General features: G+C 34.1%; 2 protein-coding genes across 2 annotated transcripts in view; one reads left to right on the plus strand and one right to left on the minus strand.

The window, feature by feature from the left end:
- Window positions 1-2,848: 2,848 nt before the first annotated feature.
- On the minus strand, window positions 2,849-4,612 carry LOC123662588 (piggyBac transposable element-derived protein 1-like). Its single transcript, XM_045597412.1, has one exon. The coding sequence runs from the start codon at window positions 4,610-4,612 to the stop codon at window positions 2,849-2,851; it is 1,764 nt and encodes a 587-aa protein (XP_045453368.1).
- A 1,820-nt stretch (window positions 4,613-6,432) lies between these two features.
- Window positions 6,433-11,658, plus strand: part of LOC123662599 — a 59,951-nt gene continuing 54,725 nt past the window's right edge. The window contains exon 1 of the mRNA XM_045597422.1: window positions 6,433-6,809. Coding sequence (XP_045453378.1) covers window positions 6,664-6,809 — 146 coding nt within the window. The 5' untranslated portion in view covers window positions 6,433-6,663. The remainder of the gene's footprint in view (window positions 6,810-11,658) is intronic.

Consider the following 11,658-nt stretch of genomic DNA (forward strand, 5'->3'; position numbering starts at 1 on the left):
TTAAAATAAGTATCTTTAGTAGAATTAACCTGTTTTAGCCGAAGTTCAAAATAATAAAAACATGGCAGGGTAAACTTAAACGTAACGTAGAACGATTTAAATCAGTCAGGTACATAGAATACAACTGAGTATATGGTGTTTATAATGGGACGCAGAAATGAGAAAACGCTAATAGAATATCTTGAAATGGTTTAGTTCAGTCCGTTTGCTTATTCTGTTATTTTGTCTGTAAGATAGATAAGAATTTTTGTTATCACGATTTGCGTTCTTTTACGACATGTTATTCTATAATCTTTTCATTTTATGTACAAAAAATAAATAAATAAACAATGTTTAAGGACGAAATTTTGCGTCCTACATATTTTGCAAATGATCTGAGGAAAATTTTCCCAATGTGTCTGTGTGAGCTAGTGGGCGAGCGATAAGCATATTAACCCAGCATTCTTCGATTTCCTTAAATACTGAAACAGACTCAGCTGGAAAGCTGCCAGCTTTCACAATGAACGGGATAAAATGTTTGGGATAGTTATTCGTTTTACATTCGACGTGTGTTACGCGTACTTGCTACTTTGTCGAGGTAGGTTATTCCCGTTTTTAATACCCGCAATATTATTTATGTTCGTGTAAACGTAGCATATTTTAGTCGATTAAACATAGGGAACGAGCAGGTTATTTTTTCGATTTCAGTTGTTCTTTTCCTTTTAAGTACACATATATAATTAAAAATTAGTGCAGTCGCTATACGAGAAAATTCATTTTAATTCGAATGTAACTAAATAAAGTATAGCGACTCATCGATTGACAATTTTCATAAATTTTAATTCTATTCTATTCTTTTTTTATATGAAAAATACCTACCTACGTTAGTAAAGATATTGTCGTTGAAATGTTCGCATCTGTAATATAATGTTATTTTTGTTTTTAATTGATTCATCCTATAACATCCCACGGTTGGCCCTGTTTCTCCTTGTAGGAAAGTGGTCAGAGCTATTATTATTGTTATTTTTTTGCAATATGTAGGATATATACTTTTGTAAATAAAATTTTCTGTATCATTATTATGTTATAATGGACTCGAGACGATCTCCAAATATTTGTCTGCTATGTGTATCTTATATTGCGCGGAGAATTTATTATATTGACATACGTAGGTATGTTCATTCTATTGATTTATTTATGTAGACCGATCCGTATTATTAGATGTGTCAATAATTTTAGTGACATCTCGTACTTTATAAAGGTTTGAGTCAATATTTAAGTAATTGAGTGATCGAATATTTTTGTTATTTGTTTGCAAAAACATAAATACAGTTTAATAAAAAATTGTTCTATGTACTTTATCGAAATATCATTCTAAAATTGTATATTATAGAATAAAATATTTTTCATATGGGAAATACCTATTTATACAAAACATTATATGGTTTTTATCACAAAATTATATAAAATACATACTTAAATTTTAGAATATTACTTATCACTCAAAACCACAAAAATTCATTTGTAAGTAATATACATACTTGTTATATAGGAAAACATTTTGTTAGACTTTGTTACAGGTTAAAGTCAATTCAATTGTTTGTTATATGACTTATAGCTGTAACTGTTAGACACCGGGTTAAAGTCTCCTGTCCGTTCAGTCTGTCCGTCATTTTATAGTGCTTGTGATAATATCGTACAATTTTGATGTACAAAAAAAAAACGAATGTTCTGCTTTGATGGAGAGGAAAATTAAAGACAGTCGGTACACGGACGGACATTTGTGATATTTAACAAAAAATGTAATTGTCCCATTCGATATTGCTTTAAAGATAAACTATGTACCTGTGTCGCGCAGTGCAATTTTTAATAATATAGTGGTACGGTTGGTTCCCTACCTTTCGTGTTAGATTTCAGTATTCGTATTTGTTAGTTTCTTTATATGAATAAATCAGTAATAATAATTAATGTTCTTCAAATAACAACATGAGTCATTGAGTCACGTAACTGCATGGTGCAATCCACAATTTCTTGTATTTTTCGTAATGTACTACTATAGTAACGTAAATTTCATATGTGGGTTTTTTGAGATCGTTATTTTACATCACATCATCAAAAATATGCCTTTACAAGGATAACACGTTTATCTACTGCGCAGTATTTTTTTAAATACTTAGAACTTACCACGTGATCGAACAGCAAAATGGAAATAAAAAGAGAAAGAAAGAGACGCAACATATGACTGTCATGTTTTTTTTACATATAGTTATTTTCATCATCTCACGCATTATAAAAACCCTTGACTTTTTCTGGTAAAGACTAACAAAGCTTAACGTTTTTATATCACAATCCAAAATATTTTTATGACACTTTATTTTTAACCCTTAACACCACTCGGTATTTTCAGTCTACACATCTACACTCGTGGGGGACCTAAGTCACCTCACTTTTGTGTTCATTATTTAATGTTAAAATGTAGAATATGTTAGGATTTATTTCTATAATATAAATGAAAAACATATAATTAATGAAAATAAGCAGTTTTATTTAGGTTTTAATAATTATTATTACAATTTTTAGTGTCAAATAAAAAAGATGCAAAAAATCAAGGTTCATTTATAGGGGTTATTTTACAGGTCCAATATAAATAAAAAATAGCTTCGAAACAACAAAAAAAAACACCTTTTTTTAATAACCTATAAACCTAAAACAAAAACAGACATAAACTCTTCAATAACTTTAAAAACATGCAAAATCACAAAGGGAATGCTAGACTTAATTGAGTAATATTTCTTTTATCTTTTATTTATAAACATATTATCAGTCTCAACTATTAGGCTGAAAATTATAATTATAATGTAATTACAACTTATGTCTCACATTCAGTACATATTTTTACATCAATAGAGTGATTACGACAGACATTTTTCATACATTTTGAGCACACCCTAGGAGTATTACTATCTTTGCTTCTTGGACACAAATGACATCTAGATTTCTTTGGTCTTTTATTTTGGCTCGGACCTTGTTTTGGTTGATCTTCAGGTATCTCAGCACCAACCTCGCGTAGGAACTTGTCCATCATACCTTTCAGCTCCCTTGAAAGGTTTGAAATGCGTCTTCTATCCAGAACATGAGGAGTCACCAAAGAATATCCAAGTTCTTCTAAGAACTTGTAACGACTAATGTATTTGTGAGGATTCGATGCGCTGTAAAGTACATGGCTATTTACTCCAGATATATTTAACATTGAGCAAAATATTGTGGTCGGCCATCTTTGACATCTCCTATTCACAGAGTAAGCAGCACACTTTTGGTCTAGGGCATCTACGCCACCTTTAGTAGAATTGTAAAAATCGATTATCTCGGGTTTTTTGGTTTCAGGATTGGTCACAGGTGCATGGTGCATTGAAGACACTAGAGTAACACTGACGTTCTTTTTAGGAACAAATGACAATAGAGTTTTGTTTCTTTGAAAGCCGTAAAGTGATGAGAGAACTACTCGGTTTCTATGAGGAAGAAATTGCGGAGGTATTTCTTTTTTGTTCTTACGTATTGTGCCAACGTAAGTGAGATTTTTTTCCATCAATGCGTCGATCAACTCAATAGAAGAAAACCAGTTATCCCCAGTTATATTTCTATTAGTTCCATAGATCGGTTCAGCTAACTTCATTACGTTTCTCGTAGGTATCAAGGTAGCATTGGCTGGTAAATCTTTCTCCTTTCCGGAATAAATAAAAGCATTGAATAAATAATGCGTTTTTGCATCGCACAAACACATTATCTTCAACCCATATTTAGCTGGCTTAGATTTCATGTAAATCCGAAATAAACAACGTCCTCTAAAAGGTACAAGCATTTCGTCTACAGTTACATATTCAGAACAGCTGTAGTTGCTTATGCAATTTTTTATAAATTTATTGAATACTTCTGATATAAGAGCTAGACGATCTGTTTGTTTTCGTTCTTCTCTTGTATGTTCTTCGTCAAATCTTAGACATGATAAAATAAAAAGATATCGATTGAGACTCATAACTGTTCTAAATATAGGTCTACCCTTGCACTTAGAAGACCAGAGACCTCGAGCATCTTCCCTTCCCGATTTGAATATGCCCGATAAAAACATCAATCCAATAAATGCACACAATTCTTCTTTACTGAGATGGTCGGTATATGCAGAATTACATGTATTTTTTTCCGAATACATTGTAATTTTTTCATTTGTATGCTCTAAAATCAAATCAAGAATATTATCAGTAAATAGACATTGCCAAGCATCGAGAGGCGTCATCTTATTTTTTGCCTGAGCAGGACCTCTAAGGCCAGGTAAGTGCAAAATTATGTTATGCGCTCGAACTCGTGACTGCGAAGGCGGTGCTTTCGCCCATTTATATCTATTTTTACCATAGAATGCATTTGCTTCTCTATTCTGCTGTTCGATGTTTTCTATTTCTTCATTTTCCAAAGTACTATCTGCTGATTCATCGCTCTCCGTGTCGTGAACACTGACTTCATCCTCTGCATCACTCAAATCGGATAATATCTCGGGGAAAATAGTGTCGTTTTCACTCTCATCGAGTTCAAAGTCATTTAGTAGCCTTTCTATCTGCTGAGAATCCAAATTTTTATTCATACTGTATCACAAACCTAAAAAAAATACAAATATTAAAGACTATTATCAACGAAAAAAACTTACGTAACTACACTCGAGGGGGACCTAGGTCCCGCAACTACTCGTACCTTACAAACTTCTAACGTTAACACGACGCACGTCCGCACACCGCCAGCTTTCGGGCGTCACTGGGAATACTCAAAGCCGCGACCGGATCGCGCTCTAAATATTTATATAATTTGCAAAAACGAGCGCGCTGGGGGATCTAGGTCCCCCGCGAGTGGTGTTAAGGGTTAAACAACCATTTAAAAAATTTAACTATATTAATAATAGCCTCATAGCTGTTTTTAAATCAAATAGTGTTGTTGTGTATTTGAGATCATTATGGTTATAATAATATGTAATAAATCTATATCGCAATTGAGACCGCAAGTTGGCTCACCGTAGTGAGGCGATGCTGCGCTTGCGCTTGTGCAAGTGGGGAACACGCGAAGGTCGCTCTCAATGATATAATGGTCACGTTACCAGATTCAACTCCCGAATGCAACGCCTCGGTCTTTAATTACATCCTTTCAACCTAACCAGTTTCTCTATTATGTAAATCGCGAAGCTACAGATGATTATAATTAACTAACTCGTATTGAGATAATCGTTTAAGTAGTAACACAGTAATAAAAGATAATAATCATAATTTACATATCAATGATCGATGTCTGTTTGTTTCAGATTATGCAAGGTTCGGCTAGATGCAGTGCATTATAGCTGATGAAATAATTCCTCGCAGTCTTCCACTTCTGCGGTTTTGAAAGTAGGTGATCGTTTTATTTTTTTGCTCTAAATTGTATCACTATTGGGTGATGTCATACGTCAAGTGGTATTTGAGACGTAGAGAATTAACCAATTCATTCTTTAATTTGAATTGATGGCTTTCAATACAAAATAGCACAAATGATTTCGCCAGTGGCACGTAGGATGGGGAAAATAAAGCTAACGAATATATTTGTTTCAAACCATTCGTTGTTAACGGTTAAGAGTTTTAAATTTAAAAAGAACATATTGATTTTGACTTACGCCACGCTTAATAACTTTGAATTAGAGACATGTCCTTGAATGATAAGCAGTCATGAAACAGTCACATTTGGTTCTGTCAAGTCAAACGATATTTGTGTTTGGAGTGGATTTTTACTGAATAAAACTATTTTATATGCATAACTTTTGTAACTAGAATTATCTAGTTTAAGTCAGAACTAGTTGTTGTGCATATTCCAACGAATAAACGATATGAGCACTTTAGATGTCTATCATATATCAATTCATTGAAAGTAGTTAAGCTTTATATTGTTAGTTACTCCAGTGTTTATATCCTTTGTTTACATGGCAACAAAACATAGCGGGCAACAAAGACTCCATCACTTGACACAAGAGTAAAACCATACTCTTACTCTAGACAGTATTCTCTAGTAGAGCTCTAGAGACAAAATTAAATAATCTTAACAAACGCATTATGGCTTATATAAATCTATTTTGTTGCTTATCAAAAATTACACCAATTCTCTTTCTTAAATCTAGTAAATATATTCGTACAAAGTTTGCTGACAGTAAAAGATAAAACAGGTTTTATTATTTTATTACTTTTCGTATTCCTTCGTTGAGTGTTATTTTCAACGAGGTAAAAGTTACAAAAATGTCGTGCAATTAAAGATTCGATTAGTTTATCAGAACAATAAAAGTTATCTTAATGTGTACGAGTATCAATTTTATTTCCAGGCTAACGACATCAGCCGATATGCGACTGATCCACGGCCCCAACCGGCACCGCAGACAAGACAACGTTGATGCCAAATTAATCGCTCCACCACTTTATTTATCTACGTAGACTGTAGTTTAGTTATTTTTATATAAATAAGTTCATTTACACGTGCGTTGTGATAACACACATGTGAAGTGAAGTGAAGTGCAAGTGCTCGTGTTAACCACCGCGTACCGGTTCGAACCGGTTAGTTTCGCTTCTGTCCGGTTGAATCCGGTTACGCCCGGTGAGGCCGGCGTCTGGGCCCGATGTTGGCGGCGTCATGGCGTTCATGACGAAGAAGAAGCGATATAAGTTCGAGGTGCAGTGCTGCCTCGAGGAGCTCACCGAGGTGCCCTTTGTGTCTGCTGTGCTTTTCGCTAAGGTGCGGCTGCTCGACGGCGGCAATTTTCAGGATCATTCTAGCAGGTTAGTTTAAAAATTCTCTTATCACTGTGATAAAAAAATGAATTCCGTTTTTCGTAACGTCCGTTTACTGCTACGTGTGATAGCAAACCCTAACATTATCATAATTTGAACCGACGTCCGGAACGTGTTCGGGGCTGGATATAAGCCTATGTAAAGTAAATCCATGCCACATATTCGTAAGTCACGCATAATCTTACAAAGCGAATATACAATAACCTTTACCCACAGAGACACTACGTGTTCAATGGGATTTTCTTTCAAAGCCGCCACAACCTTTCTTTTATAACTTACATCATTATAAAATGATCCTAAAGGGCCTGTCAGATTTGGTAACCAATGTCGACGCATCATTTTAAATGCGACTAACACTAATATTATACTAACTAAGCGTGATATTATCGTGGTATTTTGAACTAGGCTATTTCATCGCAGACGTAGTCCGCTGTGACGCAACTTATATCGACATAAATGAACCATAAATCAAATCGTGGTTGAGAGTGATCGAGAGACAGGTCTGGCCACGCCCTCTTGCGCAATTTCTCCTCATCCACCCCCCCCCCCCCTCTACGGAGAATGCTACACGCGCGCCCCTAATTGATTTGATCTTTTTATAATTGTTTCCTATATCGAGGAAATTGAAACTTGATTGAAAGTTTCTAACAGGAAGGAATCATTTTATAAATCATATTTGTACAAGAAATTACTTTGACACGTGGCAATTGGTCTAGTACCAATTTTATTTTTAAAAGCAAAATGTTAATTTTTTTAGGATTATAATAATAATAATTCCACATAAACCATTCCCGTATTTATTAGGGTTAAAATGTTAAATGTTTTAAAACATTAAACAAGTATTTCTAATGAAATAAAATAGCGTTTCAATTAAACCACCTTTCGGATAAATGTCGTATCTAAAAACGGGTCATTTTTCGTTCCATATTTCACACAATAACGAGGTTTACAAAGACAAACTCAAATGATGTTCCCGAAAATTTACCTTGGAATTTAAAAATGTTTAGTATTTTTCATCGCTTTATTCTTGCCAGGTATTCCATAATATATATATATATATATATATATATATATATATATATATATATATATATATATATATATATATATATATTAAATTTGAACTATGTAATTATATTTGTAACGATTGTATACAATATTAAAAATAAATTATGATTCAAATGTTGGTAGAGTTTGTAGCTCAATTCATGGGGGTCGTCAATCAAAGCGGGCGTCGTGCACACTTGCATGCATTGTAAAGCGATTACATAGAAAATGACTCTATAACGATGAATAAACAATTTATTTCAGCAGCCTTGTTGCTAAATCACGTCTGATAAATTTATGTACAGTAATCGTGTAATTCAGATTCTACCCCAATTTTGATTTGTAGGGGTTTACAGCTTATACCAGTATTAGCTGGTTAGACAGGTCATACTTTCATCTTTAATAATTACTCATTTGAATAATCCAGTTAACGTCTGAAATATAACGCCACTCTATAAAGTAGCGTCTATTTCTCTAAAATATAAATTACATTTGTCTCTAAAAAGTTGAAAAGGTGCGAATGCACTGTGTTACATAATAAGCAACGAAATTGAGTTATATTGAATTTTTATCTTGGCCACAAAATTATGTTTGAACGTATAAAACACCGAGCTTAGTCCTAATTCACATAAACATACTTCAAGTATACCCAATAAATCATGACTCACTCGAGTTAGCATCTCAAATGTATCTATTTGAGAGCAATTAAGATTTCTCGTTTTTAAATTGATTCAATTAAACGTCCGTTTCATGAACATATATTTGATAAACGCCAGAGTTATTAATATAGCTTTAAAAATGAGTTTATTATAAGTTGGCACGATCTATTGCCAAGAGGAAGTTCGTGATAATATATCAGCGGATAGAATTCCAGAACCGTCGATACGACACCGAGTTCCGATCGTCCGGAAATATTGTCGTTACAAATCACCGACCTGCCTACATGGAATAGAATGTCTAGTTAGATAATAATCCAGTACGATAGACGATCACACTTTAAAATTGCTACTTACATTAGTACCGAGTCTTCAAGGCATTCCGTGTTCATTATATTTTCAATACTTTTACCGTTTGTAAAATTGTTAAAAAGGACATTGGAATTTCTGGAGGCACCCATATCTTTCTGTCATTTGCTGAGTGACCCTGAACGTATAATATGAGGTCTATAGTAAATGGTTACCAGAATTAGGTAATTCCGTTCGATAAATACTGTTCGAAGACTCATCTTTGGAAATACATATGTATATAGAAAATTATTATAGCGCTGCGATCCATAATGCATTCGGTTGGTTATCTAAACAACAACGTGATTGCTTTCGTATCGTCGGTGATTCACAAACCGTAAATAGAATAACCATGTAGATGTACACATTGTTTAGTCTCGTCTTTGTTATTCTTATATCTTCAAATCCAATTTGAAATAGCTGTTATTTTCTAGTAAAATATTGTGTTTTAATATCGACCGGTTGCTTTGGAAGTTTTGTTTGCTGCTCGGTTATAGTTGCAGAAGTTATTATTATGGTGATGCATCTAGAATGATTGGGGTTAGAAACGTGTCCTCCCACCGTTCGGAATTGGGAAGTAGGTAGTTAGCGAGACCCCTCTGGATGCACGGGAATGCGGAGGCGTCCGGCGAGCGGCTCCGCGCCGTCTAGTAATTGTGGATTAGCTCCGATGCATTTGATGTGCGGTTTCTATTCGAATTGCCTGCAAACACTGATCTAACCAACTAACAACATTATATATAGTTTTATATATATATTTTGTAGAACTGGTATAATCTGTTTCAATGTGACCGCTGTGTGACCGTGTAGTGGTTGGTGCGTGTAAAACGCTCGGGATGGATATTTGCATTTGTAAAAATATTTCTTCCCGGTTTGAATGCTTGTCCTTGTTGGCCTCTCCACCGTGCCAGTTGTTATCATGTACACCTGATAGCGATCGTTACTCATAGTAGGGAACATAGATCTACCAACCCGCAGTGGAGCAGCGTGGTGGATTAAGCTCCAATTCTTTTCCTACATGGAGAAAGAGGCCTATGTCTAGCAGTGGGATGTTACAGGCTGAATGTATATCGTATCGTTACCTACTTGTCATGAAACCTTTTATATTCATATCTTATTTAACAGTGTTTATCAATGTGATATTCGTATAGAATTGTATATGATATATTATTAAATTGTACCGAATACTATATTCCATTCAATTAACCGATAGTCATCAAAGTTCACGTAATTTAACAGTGAATTGCAATTTCACACATCGCTAAATAGGTACAAAGGCGTGAGCCGCGCCTGCGATGTGTGGCGGCAGAAATTGAACAATTTAATACCCTACTAGCTCTCTGATGCCCGCCACATAATGTATCTAGTGTAGCGAGAACGAATAGTTTAAACTAACGAGTCTCAGGAGGTTTTTAATCAATTTTAGATTATAAAAAGAAATATATCTTTTATATTGATGATATTTTATTTTATATAGAAGCGTGGTGGACTAAGCTCTGATCCTTCTCCTACATGGAGAAAAAGGCCTATGCCTAGTAGTGGGATATTACAGGCTGAAGCCTATAATATCCATTGGCATAAAGATATTCAAATATTTGTGTCAATAAGAAGTTTTGGTACGTTCTTGTTATATAATCGTTTTATATGGTGATAATATTATAGGTCACACTGCTAAAACATTAAATTTTGGTTAGGTGCTGACCAAGTTGAAGGCACATGTACAATTTTTTATAAACGTGGCTGTGTGAACTTGGCACCCGACTTTGGACAAAATGTTTTTTTTTGGATTCATTTAATAGATATTGGTTAGTAGTTGATAGTAGTGACAACAACTTTTTTTGTAGTTGTACAAAAAAAAATTTTTTGGCACCAAAAAATATTGCATCCCCCCACATTTAAAATAAAAATTTTTTTTCTTCGATTCTTATAGAGGAACGTTAATAGATGATTGTAGTGCATTTTGTTTTGTTTTTAGTAAACTAGAAAAAAAAATAATTAAAAATATAAAAAATAATAAATTGCGAGTAATTATCGTCATGAATTTTACCTCTATAAAATCAATTTGAAAGCCTCAATAATTACAATTACAGGTTAATTGAACGATAATTTCCGTAGCGATTTATAGTCATCATTTTTTAGTTTGTGATAGAATTAATATGACATACTCGTAATATATAACAGTTTCAGATGCAGTGAAAGTAAGAAAACCAGTGATTCAGTGCGAGCCAGTTACCGATGGATGGTCTTCACAATTACTGCATACGTCTAAAATGATTGAGGGACCTCTATAGAGGTTTTTGATTAAAAGACTTTCGTTTGTAGTTGAATAGAACTTACAGAAAATTGAAGTTAAAACCGCGGAAGTACGAAAATTTCGACTTCGACTGATTCGATGCGAGCCAGTTACCGATGGATGATCTTCACAATTACTACAAACGTCATAAATCATTAAGGGACCTCCGAAGAGGTTTTTGATTAAAAGACTTTCGTTTGTAGTTGAATAGAACTTACAGAAAATTGAAGTGAGATCCGCGGGAGTACGAAAACTTCGACTTCGACTGATTCGATGCGAGCCAGTTACCGATGGATGATCTTCACAATTACTACAAACGTCATAAATCCTTGAGGGACCTCCAAAGAGGTTTGTAGTGAAAAGACTTTTGTTTGTAGTTGAATAAAACTTACTGAAAACTGAAGAGACAGCCGCGGAAGTACGAAAATATCGATTTCTACATGTTCCGTGTGAGCCATTACATATGGTTGGTCATTACGATTACTACAAACGT

The sequence above is a fragment of the Melitaea cinxia genome, chromosome 2, assembly GCF_905220565.1.
Source record: "Melitaea cinxia chromosome 2, ilMelCinx1.1, whole genome shotgun sequence".
NCBI classification, from domain to species: Eukaryota; Metazoa; Arthropoda; class Insecta; order Lepidoptera; family Nymphalidae; genus Melitaea; species Melitaea cinxia.